Source organism: Pleurodeles waltl, chromosome 1_2 (genome assembly GCF_031143425.1).
Source record: "Pleurodeles waltl isolate 20211129_DDA chromosome 1_2, aPleWal1.hap1.20221129, whole genome shotgun sequence".
Classification (NCBI taxonomy): Eukaryota; Metazoa; Chordata; class Amphibia; order Caudata; family Salamandridae; genus Pleurodeles; species Pleurodeles waltl.
In genome coordinates this window covers 81017812-81032359 of record NC_090437.1, presented here as the reverse complement: position 1 = coordinate 81032359, position 14548 = coordinate 81017812, and the positions used below count along the sequence as shown (strand labels likewise).

General features: G+C 47.6%; 1 protein-coding gene across 1 annotated transcript in view; it reads left to right on the top strand.

The window, feature by feature from the left end:
* Positions 1–14548, top strand: part of TRMO (tRNA methyltransferase O) — a 333801-nt gene that overhangs the window by 65294 nt on the left and 253959 nt on the right. The window contains exon 2 of the mRNA XM_069236557.1: positions 4225–4399. Within this exon, the coding sequence (XP_069092658.1) occupies positions 4225–4399 (175 nt within the window). The remainder of the gene's footprint in view (positions 1–4224; positions 4400–14548) is intronic.

The following is a 14548-nucleotide window of genomic DNA, read 5'->3' as shown; positions in this document are numbered from 1 at the left end:
CCTACCTGCCAACTTTCTGAAATGTTTACAGTTTTGTTACAGGTATTTAAATGTTGTGTTATAAAATGACATCCTACAGCTTTTCCTTTCACACTCCATGTACCCCAGCAAGATTGCCACAAAAACTCCTCTCACTTTGCAGTCAGAAAAAGAAAAGTAAACACTAGTCCTCATGTTAAAAGAATTAGCAGTAACTTGTCAGAAGACACACCTTAACTTTTGACGTCTGTCTATGCTTGCACAGGAAATGTGACAAGATAAATACGAAACATTAAGGCATCTTTAATTATTGCTGTTTCACAACCCACCAAAAATCGGCTGATGATCCACCAGTGTGATTCGATCCACAGTTTGGGAAATGCTGGTCTGGAGTACTGACATAAGATATTAAGGGTTAATGATTGAAATTGGTTACCAAATCATAACTGTTCTAGTGTTTTTCTCTGTATGCCAGTTGAACTTGGACCTTCTTTAACTCATCAGCCATAAACAAGTTCACATCATCAGCTTGTAGGCTGCTGCAACTATTATCCTATGGGCTTATGTCCAAGTTAGATTTGCACCAGGAGTGAGAGACAAAGGACTTCCTACCAATTTTAAAGTCGACTTTAATTTCAGAGATATCCACCAGGGCAAATTTAACCCATAATTCCCAAAGCTGCCTCCTTTTGTCTCCAAGATGGTTACAAGATTTGCACGTTTCATGATAAAGGTTTGCAATAAATGAAGCCGGGTTATCTTAGTGCAAATTGGCCCCTTATGTCTAGACCCCTACAAGAAGATGCATCTTGTCTCTAAGGGGAGGATTCACATTGTTGTCTGGTTCACATTGGCCCCCGGTGGCTGCTTGTGTGTTCATTTCGCAATATGCACCAGGGTACTCTCCCAGTGTGTCCTTCTCAAAAACATGATTTTATTCAACAAGATTTGAAAAAGGTTTAGATTGTTCCTGATTCTGTCTCAAACTGAACAGACGCATCCTACCAATCAGCCGCTTTTTTGGAGAGCTGTCAGTGCTGTAGCTTATTTAATTGTATATTATTCCACATCTGCATATCAACTTGTGTGGTCCTGTACTATTGTTACCTAATCTAACCTCAGAATATTTGTTTCGTTTAGATTATTTATTTTTCTCCTAGGATCATATTTTTCCTTTCGTTCTCCCTCGTTACTGCAAGTTTGTCTTCCTCATGACCTTTATTTAGAATACTACCATATCCACAGCATGCAACTTAGGTGAACAGTGCTTATCCCTATTTTTTTAAACTGTCCTGTCTTCGCAGTTATAGAGCTTAAGGAACGTTTGTGGGGCAGGGCACTTGATCCTGGTAATTAAAAACTGCACAATAAGCATGTTCTCTACTTGAGCAACCATAGGATCCAACAGCCACTACATGAAAGGTAATGACATTTCAATGGGTCTACAGCCTTAGACGCTATGCAAAACACCAACTCTGCGTGAGAAACATAGAAAACCTTTGTGCTTTGGTATTGAGGCGGTACATTGATAACATTGCGCTATTGCCCTGTATTGCAACCCATCCACTGTAACTTATTTGGTCCTCTGTGCCACCCTTTACCTAAATTGAGGAGCTCTGCTTAATCGCTGGCTATTGGAGGGTACTGTTCCACACAGAGGCTATCACAACTTGATGTTGGCAGTAGATGTTGACTGCTCTCTCTGGCCCCCTGCAAAAGTTCCACATCTTCCTTGCAATCTGGAAAGTCCTCACCCAACTACATGGAGATGCAGTCCATTGAACAACAGTTACCACTACCAGACAACTGCAAGTTAAGGCTTGGTACCTACCCAGATTTTCCCATTGAAGCACAGCGATATAGAGGGACTGTGTCTGGTGTGACGTGCACTTCTGGGCTCATATCATATCTCAGTCTCTGCAGCATTCTCTGTCTCCACGATCCACTCTACTTTCATCCATTTATCCAGTCACTCATGCATTCATCCATCCATGTATTCAATTAGTAATCCACTCATCAACGCAATCACTCACTAATTCACGCATACATCTATGCACTCACTCAACCATGCACTCCTACACCCATTGACTCATTATCATATTCACCCATCCACACAATCGCATACACAAACTCACCAAACAGTGTGAGTCATTATCAGACATAAAAAGAAAGACACATTGCTTCCTCAGTGCCTGTACTTGTTAGTATTTGGGAGAAGACAGGGTGTATTTTTGTGTAAGCTGTAGCACAAGGAACTAATTCACATTCAAATGTATAATCTCTCGAATATATAGTAAGTACCAGATGTGTATGTTTAACTACAGGTAACAAGCATTGACGGTGCCAAATGGTCTCACTTACCTTTATATTTAAGAGACACGTATTGGCATGCCAGTACTTGTTTTTAATAGTCTTCAGTGTCTTTCAATAATGATTGTGTATCTTCCACATTTCTGCTGTAGTTTTTCTAGTGACTGCTGAAATGCAGCAAAAGTATGTTTAGCTGTAGTTTAGAAGCAGTGCTCCATTCAGAGCAGGTCAAATGAAAGGACTACAAACAGAAAAACCAAAAACTCCTGTGTGCGGTTCAACACAGAAAGGAAGGGAAGCAGCAAATAAGAGCAAGTCAGCTGATATTGACACAAAAACATCTAATCTTGAGCAAGGATTGGCTCTGTAGATTATTATATAAAATCCTGTTTTCTCTGGCTAGCTGGAGATCTGAAGCAAGACTGCAACAATGTCTGCATGTTTTAAAAGCGTTGATGGGAAAGTGGCAGCAAGAGATTTGAAACAATAGGACACATTTCTAGTGTTAGAATGTCATGTGCTTAGACGTTGAGGCAGCTTTAAAGGCAATGAAACAACTGCTGATGGGGTCTTCCAAAAAAGATAAAAGCCAAGTGTGTATTTTCTACACCTTGCAAAGATGATGCTCTATACTTTGGCAGCTCAACCTTGGATTGTATTATTTCTTCATTTCCTCTCAATGTGAGCTTTTTTCAACCGTCAAATACCAAATAAGTAAATATTGGTGTTTTACATAGTGTGTACCCATGCCTTCGTCATAAAATAATGAAACATACATTTATTTTTTATTTTTTCTTAAAAACATATTTTGCCATTGTCGTAGCACTGTGGAAAATAAAAAGGCTATCAAGGTATCTATTAGGTCAAAGCAAGTTGAAATGTTGGTGTGACCACTGTGAATGTGGAGCTATAAAGAAAATGATGTTGCGAAGTCTTGTGCATTTTAAAGGTGCACCGTAGCACTTCCGTTAACTCGTGTTAGGAACTCAGGAACTTTTTCACCCCTCATTTTGCTTGATTGTTGCATAAAGGTATGACTTCTCTGAGGAATGGCACACTTGCCACAGAGAAGCCAAAGTCTGTGGAAAAAAGGTGGTGAGTAACAGAGAACTGAGGACAGCTGTTATTGTAGTACATGCTCCCCACAGGTCAATAAAGCTCAAGCTGTCACCCTGCACACCCTGCGTCCAGCAGTTCATTATGAAGTAGCCTGGAGCTTCATTGACCTGTACTTCAGAAATAGCAATGAATGCAGCCACTATACAGCCCATTTAAAGCCCTGCAGTGAATTGAAATAGAGAGCGCATGACATACATTTGACCTTCTGTCAGTCTCCATGGGTGGTACTTCCCGTGATGACACACTTAAAGCGGCGGATGGGTACTGTTTAGATTAAATATTAACTGTGGTTTTAGTCAGGAAGTAAAGAATCGTCATTAGTACACTTTGCCATCTGCAGCAGGAAGCTGTCCCTGTTGTCAGTGGCTTGTGGAATCGGATTCAGTTCATTGTAATGAACATCTCGTTACATTTCTAATGAGTACGCTCTAAGACAACCCCTTCCTTACTCTGCGAGCGCTATCTTTGTACCAGCGGTTTTCCCGATGGTCTCGCGGAACCATTGTATAATGACACTACTTACTCAAGTGAGCGTCAGACATATCTCGGTTACAGGACTATGTGTGGTTTCTGAGCCGATAAATCACATTTCTAGCCGTTAATGTGCATTTGGGATTTTACAAACGTTGGAGATGGTCATCCATGGCAGTCTGCAAATCATTGTTGATTTGTAACAAGCTACTATTTTCAGTAACCGAAGGTGTGAAATTGAAATCTACCTGTGTCAAATCGTATATGTAGAACATGAGTGTTTATACTACAGTGTCTAAATCTGTAATTGGATCTCCCGTTTTACGCATATTGTATGTTTTGTAGGTAATATTTTGACCACCCCCATTGGCTACATAGAGTCCTGTTTCACAGCAAAGAATGGGACGCCAAGACAACCGTCAGTTTGCAGCATGTCACGAGCGTACCTGAAGATAAATAAAAACGTCTTTAACAATCCCGAGCACTCCGTAATGGGTCTGGATCAATTTTCCCATGTTTGGTAAGTTTAAGTTTAAAAAGTAAGCTATTCCTATGTTGATGGGCATTTTGAATTAGAGACTGTCAAGGCAGACTGTAGCGTTCAAAGGGTTAGAGTTAAGCGCACAGATTTGTTGTGTTGATGTGGTAAAATTAGCAATTTTTAGGTCGTGAAGTCTGACTAGGTTACTGTACTGAGGGAATGACCGGAGCAAGACACTTCTGTCCCTGTTTAATAACTTAGTGCATCTCTGAACCAAACTAATCAACCATTTTATTCTAACGTTTTTCTTCTTCCTGATTTACATTCACAGGTAACACTCAAAAGTACGATCATTATAGCTTCAGATTGTACGTTTTAGACATGGATATACCCTCCACGCGTCGTATACTCAAGGGATCTATATTCTTACTGTTAGAAAATCATTAACAATTTTTATTTACATATAGTGGTATGGGGGATTTATTGCCAGAGCAAACCTTTTATACATTTATTTGGATAGTTGCGTTGTAGGGTGAGAAAGAATATTCCTAAAAGTGCTGCTAGCATTGTGCAGCAAACATACAAAGTTATGGAATAGTATATGTATAACATGGGTTGAATTGAGTGATATTGGTGAATTCAGTCTGTACGGTTAAAAGTCGACTTTTCAACTTTCAGTGATAATACTATGGCCCTCATCATGACATTTGCAGTAAGTGATAAAGTGGCGGAAATACCGCCAATAGGCCGGTGGTAATTACTGCCAAATTATGACCATGGCAGTGAAAACTCCCATAGACAGCCAATGTACCACACCATCCGCCAGGGTGTTAACCCCACGCACGCCGGCGGTCACCATCAACAGCCAGGCGGAAGACTAAGTACCACCCACCATATCATGACACAGTACAACGCCACAATTTCCCGGGCGGAACCAACGCCACCAAAGGCCTGGCGGAAACAGAACACAGAAGATGAAACATTCACCTACAGAGACACTGAGAAGACCAATGCCACCATGGAACCGGTACTGCAAGTATTCCCCATGCTCTTTTACGTCATGCTCCACCTGGAACAACAACGCTGATGAAGACAACGATGGTGAGTACAGCCACCTAGCACACAAGGGAAGGAGGGAGGAAAATGAGAGTGACACACACACGCACAACACACACCATCCACACACACAACCAGCTGCAGACAAGAAAAAATGGCACACGACACACAGCGGAATAATGCAAGGACATCAAGAAGGCAGTAATGAGAATGTATTGAATGTGAAGAGCCACAAAATGAACCAATTGCAGGTGTGAGTGTGGACATGACTGTGAGGGAGGTGTAGATGGAGGAGGAGCAGGAGGGGGAGGCAGTGGATGTGGTTGTGTCTGCAGCTGTCTGATGTTTGCGTGAGTGCTTCTGGGCTGAAGTGTGGTGCCTGTGTTTGACTGTGCCACTCTTGTGTGTTGTCTTGTGTGCATGCTCGTCTGTATGGGTGCATGGAATGGGTTGAGGTTGAGGAGACTGGGCCTGGGAAGTGGTAGTTGGAGGGGGGAATTTGGGGACAGGGACAATGGCTGCCATTAGAGAGGAGGCCAGAGCCTTAATCCATCTCTGTTTGGCCGCCAATCCACCATGAATGCCCTCCAGGAATGCATTGTATTGCTGCATCTAGGCTGCCAGCCCCTGGATGGCAATCACAGTGGTTGACTGCTCTACAGAGATGAGTCTTAGGAGGTCTATAGCCTCCTCACTCAGGGGAGCAGGGCTCACTGGGGCAGGGGCCAAGGTACCTGGGGCGAAGGAGATGCCCACCCTCCTGGGTGAGCGGGCACGGGCAGCCAGCTGAGGGGCTACTGGGAGGGCGGTGGTGGTAGCTCCCTTCAGAGGAGGTATCCGAGTATGTGTTGTCACCTCCTGTCTCCGCCGTGGTGCATTCCTTGCCCTCCGTCCCACTAGTTCCCTCAGACTCGGTGGACTCTGGGTCCTGTGCGATGCAGCTCCCTCTGTTGCCGGTGACCCTGCTCCTCCACCAGACGATGTTAATACATACATGGACAGGATGACAGAAGAAAAAAGGGGGAGAGAGAGAAAGGGAACACTAGGTCAATTACTGTACCAACACAACAGAAGTCATACACAGTATCGTCATACATAGGAATCAGGATTTAGCACTATGCATTGCACTGCCAAACAATTGGCTATATGCGATAGCAAGATGAGGGCCAACCACAGCCAACTGCACCCCTCCTGGACTCACTAAGCCCTGTGTGACATGGAATGCAACCTAGCTAGGTTACCTGTTTTCCCTTTCAACCATTACCCTGGAGCTGGATCACACTGTAATGTCTGCCCTGGCATTAAGGGGCACCCACTAACTGGCACCCACCACCTGGATTCCATGCCACCTACAAATTATTGTTGTAACGGCCACTGTCGTCACCCCCTTGTGGCTGCTGTGATGCCCTCAAGTGCCCATCCTGCTCTGGATAGGCCAATGTCAGTATGCGGGCCATCAGGGGGGGTCAGGTTCCGATGGGCACCCCTTCCTCATTGGGAGTACATTCCCAGCTTAGCCTCTGTGGTCTTCCGTGCCCAGCATCTCAGGTCCTCCCACCATTTCCGACAGTGGGTGCTCCACCTGCCATAGACAGCCAGGGTCACACGTCCTTGGCAATGGCATGCCATAACCCCTTCTTTTGATGGGCACTGACCTGCAGAGACAATACAGACAGAAGGATACCATTACACATACAATCCAGCCTGTCACACATATGGCCCACCAATCCCGTTTCCTTTACCACTGGTACACACATCGCCCAGCGCACACCATGTACACCACCACATGACATCCACCCCGATTACACGATGCTTGCACACACACCTCCATGCATCCTTCCCACATGCATCGTGCTCAAGGTGTACTCACCTGTTGGTCTAGAGGCCCATATAGCAGTCCGTCCATCCACCAATCGCTCCAACTCCTCCGAAGTGAAGTCAGTGGCCCTTTTCCTGGTCACACGGGCTATGGTAGGTTCCAGACACAGGTCACAGCAGGACACACAGTGTAGGTGTTCTCCTTTTGAAGGTCAGGAAACAAGTGAGGAATATAGAAAATGGCAGTCACGTCCGTGGCGGTGTACACCGCCACCGCCGGCGCAGATCCCCCGATCCCCATTGGCCACTGTACTCCATAGAGCCCCATATATTCCAATGAGGAATTGCACAGCGGTAAAAGACCGCCTTCGCCACGATGCCCAGCATTGGCAGAGTTACCCCACTTCCACCTGTCCCTACATACAGGACAGGCAGTCGCTATGTCATAGTGATGGACAACGATCAGATTAACCTTTACTGCGTCACTGCCTAGATTTGCACATACTTTGCCATTTCCAGTGTCAGATCACATAAATGCAACATGTACACTGAGGTTGTAGTTCCATTGTTCAAATTGTGACAGCCTATTCACTCTTGTGTCCCTTAGATACCTACCATTGCGGATGAATGGGAGGAGAAGACGAACCCCCGCATACAGCCCCCTTGTGGACTTGGCTACACTGGAAGACAGGCACATTATACTGACTTATAGATTGGACAGGGCCACAATCACAGAGCTGTGTGCCCAGTTGGAGCCTGACCTGATATCAGCTATCCGTTATCCGACTGGGATTCCCCCTCTTGTGCAAGTGCTATCAGTGCTCCATTTCCTGGCAACTAGTTCTGGAATGTCACAGACAATGTTTTCAATCGTGCTGGCAAGGGTGTTATCTGCCCTGGTGAAACACATGTGCAGCTACATTGCTTTCCCCCAGGTGGAAGATTAGGCCACTGTGAAGGCAGGATTCTATGCAATGGGCCATATCCCCAATATTACTGGGGCGATTGACGGTACACATATTGCGTCAGTCCCCCCGCTAGAATGAACAGGTTTTCAGGAATCTTAAAAGTTTCCACTCACTGAATGTGCAAATGGTGTGCCTGGCAGACCAGTACATCTCCCACGTCACTGCCAAGTATCCTGGGTCGGTGCATGACGCCTTTGTCCTGAGGAATAGCAACATCCAAAATGTGATGGCCCAACTACAGAGGCACAGGGTGTGGCTAATAGGTGAGCTGAGCCCCCACCCACTGTATGTCAGTGTATGCCTTCTGGTGGTCTCCCCACAGGATTGTGTAAGGCTAAATATTGTCCCTCAATACTTGCAGGTGACTCTGGCTACCCAAACCTATCTTGGCTGCTGACCCCTGTGAGGAATGCCAGGACAGGGGCCGAGGACCGTTATAATGAGGCACATAAGTGAACCAGAAGAGTATTCAAGCGGACCTTCGGCCTCCTGAAGGCCAGGTTCAGGTGCCTCCATCTGACAGGTGGATCCCTGTGCTACTCACCAGGAAAGGTGTGCCAGATAGTAGTGGCATGCTGCATGTTGCATAACCTGGCCCTTAGACGACATGTGCCTTTTCTGCAGGAGGAGGCGACTGGAGATGATCCTGTGGCAGCAGTGGACCCTGAGGACAGTGAGGATGAGGAGGCAGAGGGTGAGGATGAGGACAACAGAACAGCAGTTATATGACAATTCTTCCAATGACACACAGGTGAGACAATGGAACTGACCATTACTCTGACTATTGATTTATCTGTGTGGCTGTAGCATGATGGCATTCACTTCCTTTGCATCTCAACTTACTGTCACCTATTGTAGGAAAGTACCATCTTGCCTGGCATGTTACCCCCATATTTCACTGTATATATGTTGTTTTAGTTGTATGTGTCACTGGGACCCTGCCAGCCAGGGCCCCAGTGCTCATAAGTGTGCCCTGTATGTGTTCCCTGTGTGATGACTAACTGTCTCACTGAGGCTCTGCTAACCAGAACCTCAGTGGTTATGCTCTCTCTTTGCTTTCCAAATTGTCACTAACAGGCTAGTGACCAATTTCACCAATTCACATTGGCTTACTGGAACACCCTTATAATTCCCTAGTGTATGGTACTGAGGTACCCAGGGTATTGGGGTTCCAGGAGATCCCTATGGGCTGCAGCATTTCTTTTGCCACCCATAGGGAGATCTGACAATTCTTACACAGGCCTGCCACTGCAGCCTGAGTGAAATACCGTCCACGTTATTTCACAGCCATTTACCACTTCACTTAAGTAACTTATAAGTCACCTATATGTTTAACCTTTACCTGGTAAAGGTTGGGTGCTAAGTTACTTAGTGTGTGGGCACCCTGGCACTAGCCAAGGTGCCCCCACATCGTTCAGGGCAAATTCCCCGCACTTTGTGAGTGCGGGGACACCATTACACGCGTGCACTGTACATAAGTCACTACCTATGTACAGCGTCACAATGGTAACCCCGAACATGGACATGTAACATGTCTAAGATCATGGAATTGTCATCCCAATGCCATTCTGGCATTGGGGAGACAATTCCATGATCCCCCGGGTCTCTAGCACAGACCCAGGTACTGCCAAGCTACCTTTCCCGGGGTTTCACTGCAGCTGCTGCCAACCCCTCAGACAGGTTTCTGCCCTCCTGGGGTCCAGCCAGGCTTGGCCCAGGAAGGCAGAACAAAGGACTTCCTCAGGGAGAGGGCGTTACACCCTCTCCCTTTGGAAAAAGGTGTCAGGGCTGGGGAGGAGTAGCCTCCCCCAGCCTCTGGAAATGCTTTGATGGGCACAGATGGTGCCCATCTCTGCATAAGCCAGTTTACACCGGTTCAGGGATCCCCCAGCCCTGCTCTGGTGCGAAACTGGACAAAGAAAAGGGGAGTGACCACTCCCCTGGCCTGCACCTCCCAGGGGAGGTGCCCAGAGCTCCTCCAGTGTGCTCCAGACCTCTGCCATCTTGGAAACAGAGGTGCTGCTGGCACACTGGACTGCTCTGAGTGGCCAGTGCCAGCAGGTGACGTCAGAGACTCCTTCTGATAGGCTCTTACCTGTGTTGCTAGCCTACCCTCCTTCCTAGGTAGCCAAACCTCCTTTTCTGGCTATTTAGGGTCTCTGCTTTGGGGAATTCTTTAGATAACGAATGCAAGAGCTCATCAGAGTTCCTCTGCATCTCTCTCTTCACCTTCTGCCAAGGAATCGACCGCTGACTGCTCAGGACGCCTGCAAAACCGCAACAAAGTAGCAAAGACGACTACTGCAACCTTGTATCGCTGATCCTGCTGCCTTCTCGACTGTTTTCCTGGTGGTGCATGCTGTGGGGGTAGTCTGCCTCCTCTCTGCACTAGAAGCTCCGAAGAAATCTCCCGTGGGACGACGGAATCCTCCCCTTGCAACCGCAGGCACCAAAAGAACTTCATCACCGGTCCTCTGGGTCCCCTCTCAGCACGATGAGCGTGGTCCCTGGAACTCAGAAACTCTGTCCAAGTGACTCCCACAGTCCAGTGACTCTTCAGTCCAAGTTTGGTGGAGGTAAGTCCTTGCCTCCCCACGCTAGACTGCATTGCTGGGTACCGCGTGATTTACAGCTGCTCTGGCTCCTGTGCACTCTTCCAGGATTTCCTTTGTGCACAGCCAAGCCTGGGTCCCCGACACTCTAACCTGCAGTGCACAACCTCCTGAGTTGTCCTCTGGCGTCGTGGGATCTCCTTTTGTGACTTCGGATGAGCTCCGGTTCACTCTTCTTCGTAGTGCCTGTTCCGGCACTTCTGCGGGTGCTGCCTGCTTCTGTGAGGGCTCCCTATCTTGCTGGGCGCCCCCTCTGTCTCCTCACGCAATTGGCGACATCCTGGTCCCTCCTGGGCCACAGCAGCATCCAAAAACCCTAACCGCGACCCTTGCATCTAGCAAGGCTTGTTTGTGGTCTTTCTGCGTGGGAACACCTCTGCAAGCTTCTTCACGAAGTGGGACATCCATCCTCCAAAGGGGAAGTTCCTAGTCCTCTTCGTTCTTGCAGAATCCACAGCTTCTACCATCCGGTGGCAGCTTCTTTGCATCCTCAGTTGGCATTTCCTGGGCATCTGCCCAATCTCGACTTTGTCGCGACTCTTGGACTTGGTCCCCTTGTTCCACAGGTACTCTCGTCCGGAAATCCACCTTTGTTGCATTGCTGGTGTTGGTCTTCCTTGCAGAATTCCCCTATCACGACTTCTGTGCTCTCTGGGGAATATAGGTGCACTTTACACCTACTTTTCAGGGTCTTGGGGTGGGCTATTTTTCTAACCCTCGCTGTTTTCTTACAGTCCCAGCGACCCTCTACAAGCTCACATAGGTTTGGGGTCCATTTGTGGTTCGCATTCCACTTTTGGAGTATATGGTTTGTGTTGCCCCTATACCTATGTGCTCTCAATGCAATCTATTGTGACTGTACATTGCTTGCATTACTTCCTTTTGCTATTACTGCATATTTTTGGTATTGTGTACATATATCTTGTGTATATTTGCTATCCTCATACTGAGGGTACTAACTGAGATACTTTTGGCATATTGTCATAAAAATAAAGTACCTTTATTATTAGTATATCTGTGTATTGTGTTTTCTTATGATATTGTGCATATGACACCAGTGGTATAGTAGGAGCTTTGCATGTCTCCTAGTTCAGCCTAAGCTGCTCAGCTATAGCTACCTTCTATCAGCCTAAGCTGCTAGAAACACCTCTTCTACACTAATAAGGGATAACTGGACCTGGTGCAGAGTGTAAGTACCCCTTGGTACCCACTACAAACCAGGCCAGCCTCCTACACCTATGGCTTTTCGTTTTTCAGATGTTGGTGATATGAATGTCCTGATGTGATCGCTACAGATAGTTACAGGTCATTATTTGTATGCTATCACAGTGTTCAGATCAGTTGCACTCGATGTGACTGTTCCCACAAATGCACATTTAAGAAACATAAAACAGTGTTACTCAAATTGTGCTCAAGGGTGTTTATTGTAGTGCTATAAAATTGAGGGTAAAGTGCAATGGAATGGAGTGATGGTGGAGGACGGTCCAGGGTATTCTTCCAGTCTGTTTGTAGCACAGGTCCAGTGTCCAAGGGGCCATAGGAAGGGGACCAAAAGCAGTTCAAAGTGGACAAGGTGACAGGATGGGACAGGTTTGCAGGAAACATTTGCGGGGTGGTTCACCTTCTGCAGGGGAAGGGGTGCTGGTGGCCTGTGGGTCCTGTGGCGGGGGCCTCCTGTCCACTAGCTGTAGCGGATGTGGTGGGCTGGTCAATAGACTGGCTAGTGGTATGGGCACGCTGCTGTGCAGTCCATTCCCTCATGATGTTGTCCATGTCCGCCAGCACCCCTGCTATGGAGATCATGGTGGTGTTGAGGACCTGCAAGTCCTCCTTCATCTCCTGATGGTGTTCCCCCTGCAGCCGTTGTTCTCCTGAATGTTGTTCAGGAACCGGCCCGTCGTGTCCTGGGATTGTTGGTAGGCACCCAGGACATTAGTGAGTGCCTCCTGGAGAGTCGGTTCCCTGGGCCTGTCCTCCCCCTGGCGCACGGCAGTCCTCCCAGTGTCCCTGTTGCCCTGTGCCCCTGTCCCCTGAATGGTGTACCCACTGCCACTGGGTATGAGATGTGGACTGGGGTCCCTGTACAGGTGGGCACACCGCTGATTGACGTGTCCTGGGGACAGAGCTGTGGGGGCACTGGGTGGGTGCTGTGGTGTTGGTAACTGATGGGGGGAGGCTCTGTGGTGGACTGTGTGTGTGGGGTGACCGACTGACCAGTGGTCCCTGATGGGCCAGGTAGGTCATCCAGATCCAGAAGTCCAGAGTTACTGTCATCACTGGGGGCATCTTCTGTTGGGGGACTGGATAGTCGTGGCACCTCCTCTCCACTGAGATTGGCTGGGGCACCTGTGGGGATGTAAGTGATGTATTATGCTTCATGCATATGACATTTGTACATCCGTGGCTTCCCCTCTGTCGTTGGTGTTGCCCTGCCACCTTTTGCTTGTGTATGGTGATGTATTGTGGGAATGTTAGTTTCCCTATGCTGTGCATGCTTTAGTGATGGGTGTCCATGCAGGGCTGGGAGGGCTGTCCAAGCATTGGTATGGCATGCAGAGCTTGGCATTGGGGTTAGTCACATGTGTAGGTGCACTGTGTGGGATGGAGTGGAGTGAAGGGAGTGAGGGTGAGGGGGTGAGATGGCATGCAGGCATGGGGGGTGATAAGTAATAAATATTGTCATACCAGTGTCCAGTCCTTCAGCTACTCCAGCGAGTCCCTCAGGATGCAGTATTGCCAGTACTTGCTCCTCCCATGCTGTGAGCTGTGGGGGAGGAGATGTGGTTCCACTGCCAGTCCTCTGTATGGCGAGCTAGTCCCTTGCTACAATGGAACGTACCTTCCCCCATAGGTCGTTCCACCTCTTCCTGATATCGTCCCTTGTTCTTGGATGCTGTCCCACAGCATTCACCCTGTCCACGATTCTCCGCCATTGCTCCATCTTCCTTGCAACGGATATGCGCTGTACCAGTGCTCCAGACAGCTGTGGCTCTACCCTATTCCCTCCACCATGACGCGCAACTCCTCATCTGTGAAACGGGGGTGCCTTTGTGGGGCGATGGGTGTTGTGTGGTGTGTGTAAGTGTGTGGGTGTTGGTTAATGTGATTGGATGTGCATAATGGAGTGCGTGAGGGATGTATGGGCATGTATGTAGTTGTCGCAGTGGTCTTGATGTCTGTCTGGTGGCAATGATTTGTGGGTAGTGTGGGTGTGTGTTTTTATAGTGGTGTGAGTGGGTGTGATGTGTGTATGAGTATCAGGTGTGCGTTTTTTTAATTGGCCAATGTTGTGTAGTTTAATAATAGGGTGTCCATTCTGAGCGCGGCGGTGTGTACCGCCAATGGTTTACCGCAGTTGAATGTCTGCCGTGGTGATTTGTGGGTCATGATGTGGTGGGCGTTGTTATGTTGGCGTTACGGTATGGGTGTTGGTACCGACAGTTTACCACTGACCTTTGGGCTGGTGGATTTGTGTATGTGGCTGTATTCTGTCGGTTTGGTGTGTGTGTGTGTCATAATGCCGAATGGATATCCGACACCGCGGCGGTATGTTGGCAGCCATCAGCGTAGCGGTAAGCAGTTTTTCCAATGTCGAAATGACCACCTACGTGTCTTATCAGGACAGCATCGCCATGATCAGTTAAACCTATGCCATAAGTCTGCATGACATATTAGTAAAGCAGTGAACATATTTATCCTGAGAAAGCAATACAAAAGTTTCTATTAATGCGTCA